This window comes from Trachymyrmex septentrionalis, unplaced genomic scaffold (genome assembly GCF_001594115.1).
Source record: "Trachymyrmex septentrionalis isolate Tsep2-gDNA-1 unplaced genomic scaffold, Tsep1.0 scaffold66, whole genome shotgun sequence".
Lineage (NCBI taxonomy): Eukaryota > Metazoa > Arthropoda > Insecta > Hymenoptera > Formicidae > Trachymyrmex > Trachymyrmex septentrionalis.
Genome location: NW_017305843.1, coordinates 2070899 through 2073730, shown reverse-complemented (window position 1 = coordinate 2073730; position 2832 = coordinate 2070899). Strand labels below are relative to the sequence as shown.

The 2832-nt window shown below is 36.6% G+C and overlaps 1 protein-coding gene across 1 annotated transcript in view; it reads right to left on the bottom strand.

Moving 5' to 3' along the window:
* The window catches only part of LOC108753154 (ankyrin-1), a 3388-nt gene extending 928 nt beyond the window's left edge, over positions 1-2460 (bottom strand). Inside the window, exons 1-7 of the mRNA XM_018494504.1 lie at positions 2345-2460; positions 1844-1952; positions 1458-1616; positions 1174-1371; positions 754-1108; positions 397-663; positions 36-316 (exon numbers count right to left, since the gene is read on the bottom strand). Of these exons, the coding sequence (XP_018350006.1) occupies positions 36-316; positions 397-663; positions 754-1108; positions 1174-1371; positions 1458-1616; positions 1844-1912 (1329 nt within the window). The 5' untranslated portion in view covers positions 1913-1952; positions 2345-2460. The remainder of the gene's footprint in view (positions 1-35; positions 317-396; positions 664-753; positions 1109-1173; positions 1372-1457; positions 1617-1843; positions 1953-2344) is intronic.
* Positions 2461-2832: the final 372 nt, after the last annotated feature.

Genomic DNA, 2832 nt, shown 5'->3' with positions numbered 1-2832 from the left:
ATATATATATATCTTAAATATACAAATAATCTTACTTCTTTTGTCGAGATAGAATTCTTGATTTCGGTGACAGTAGATGCTGTTGAAGTGTTAGGAACTGTTGTAACTAATAACTTCATTGGTTTGTTATCAAAAGCTTTTTTCAAAATATTTGGACTCCGTGACGTAGATGTATTAGAATTTGGATTTAAAATTTTTGATTGAATTTGGTCTGTTCTAATTGCTATAACTTTCCTCGATGGTCCTTTTCGCGAAGCAACTTGAAGGCGTTTAATCGACGAACCTTTCGTCAAATTCAAAGCAATTTTTCCGGCTTCTGTAATCATATAAATCATCTTAGAACATTATATTCTGATATTAGTTTTTAAATATTATTTCAAATGTACAAAAACGGACCTGTTAAAACTACTGTTCTCCCACTTTCCATTGCCTTTTCTACAATAGACGATTCATCATCTACAGGTATCATTCTGATTCCATGTGCTTCTAATAATCTAAACTGTTTGCCTATCGATAAGATATCTTTATGTTTCTTATTATTCATAATATTATTCGCATTAATTATTTCAACATCTTCAATTTCTTTTTCTTGTTCGCCATCTGTATTATTTGGTGATACAGAAATTTGTTGAAAGATCATTTTTTGTTTTTTCTCCATTTGCGCTAGAAATTATAAATACACAAAATAGAATTCGAAATAGAAAAAAGCATTTGTAAATAAATATTTACATTGAAAAATATATTGGCATTTACCTTGAGAAAGTTTACGTTTACGTGGAGATTGTTGCTGCTGTGTTGTTCCAAACTTTTGTTCCTCTTCTATTATCGAACTTTTGCTATTATTAGCTTCTAATTGTACTAAATTATTCGTGGCTACTTCCAATTCTACAGAATTAACCTGATTCTGTTGATGAGCTTGAATACCTATTAGCTCTCGTTCTTGTTGTAATATATCCACAAAATCTAGCCTATCGTGTTCCAATGCAAGACTGACTGGAGTTTTTTCAAATTTACTAGTTGCACTCGTATCAGCTCCATGATCTAGTAAAATGTGCATTACATCTATGTGTTCACGTTCTACTGCCCAATGCAATGGAGTCATTTTTAACTAAAATTATTTTTCATGTTAATTATCTGGTGCTAGAAGTTAATAAATGATATTTGATATTGTACCATGTCTCTGCTATTGACGTCTGCTCCATAGTTAAGCAGCAACTGTACCATCTGATGATGACCTTCATATGCTGCCATATGTAAGGGAGTTCTATCGACCTTTGTCCTAGCATCCCTTGATATCCCTGCTCTAAGTAAAACATCAGCAGTATCTATGTGATTGTTCTGTGCGGCGAGATGGAGCGCACTTGTACCAAGCTAAAAGACAAGTATATATGTATACCTATTGTTATAGATAAAATTTACAAAGAATACAAACACTTTTTAAATGCTAAAGCACATACCCAATCTGTGGTAAATGGTGCACCCCTACACATGAGCTCACGAACAGCTTCAGTATCACCATTTTTAGCATTATGTAAAAGCTGTTTACCAAGTTCCACCATAGTCGAGGCATCCTGTGGTCTCGAATGAGAGGAGACATCGCAAGCCAAAAGTTCCACCTAATGACAATAGCATGACCATTAGATAATGGCTACGATTACATCGTGCGCTTAGTCTGCAACCTAAACGATAAGCATCCTTGTTTAACTGATAGATTAAACAAAGACGCTTATTGTATAGGCGATGGACTAAGTACACAGTGTAAACCAGGTTATTAACAATAGCTTCATGTAAAATCAGATAGTATATTCTTTATACATCTTCAATATAAAAGAAGGATACTTACTGGTATGAGAGTATCCGTATCCAAACTCTCAATATCGTTGGCACATATGCTTTCCTGCATAGATTGCATTCTTGAATATCCAGCTCAGTCACCTTCGTGCAAGCAGGCTCTAAAATTATATTATCCATAACTTGTCACAATCACTGTGGATTTTTCTGACCGATGGGAATCGAACTGAGTGACTAATTTTCGGGCATTAATCGCTGTCGTTCGACCTTGGGTCAGCTGAATCCGAAAGTAGGCCGTAAAAATAACGAGCTCGCCGACGAAGAAACACGTGCGGCCAAATACATTTGATTTGCTCCTCGCGGTGTATCACGTGCGCGTGATGCGTTTATTCCTCGAAATTTTTGCATCGCTACAGGATGTTTTTATTTCGCCGTCTCGGGGTCGCGAGGAACTTCCTGTTCCTGTTTCATCGAACGGAAGTTCCATGCCATAGGCCCTGTGTTACGTGCCCGAAAAAAAAACTAACGGATCGGAACAGGATGTCATACTTACGACCAGCACATTATTCTCGTCGTTCTCGCGATTTTTCCGACGATCCACCGATGAGCGTGCGATGTCTGCTAGAATTCTTCCTCGTCACAGTCTCCGCGATTTACGGTCACGGTAAAGTTTCATGAAAATGGCGGCGCATTGGCGCCATTCCTAGCACCGTCCGGTCCGGCTCAGATGATAAAAGCGTTTCTTACCTGTGCGACGAGATGCCGCCTATCTCGTGTATTTACATGGACTGGCTGGATATCAGGAATGGATATGAGGAATTCAGATTGCATTTGTATCTGTCATACGATATACGTTGGCATTTAATAGGATAATCTAGGGTTATTAAGAAGTACGAAAATAATATCTAAATGTAAAAAATCTAAAATGACGAACATAACATTAAAAAAGTTTTAATATCTTCAAACTCAAATGAAATTAAGTTGCCAGAGAGAAATCTGAGAGTGGACATCCAGTATTCTTATTTATATTCTTATCTATAT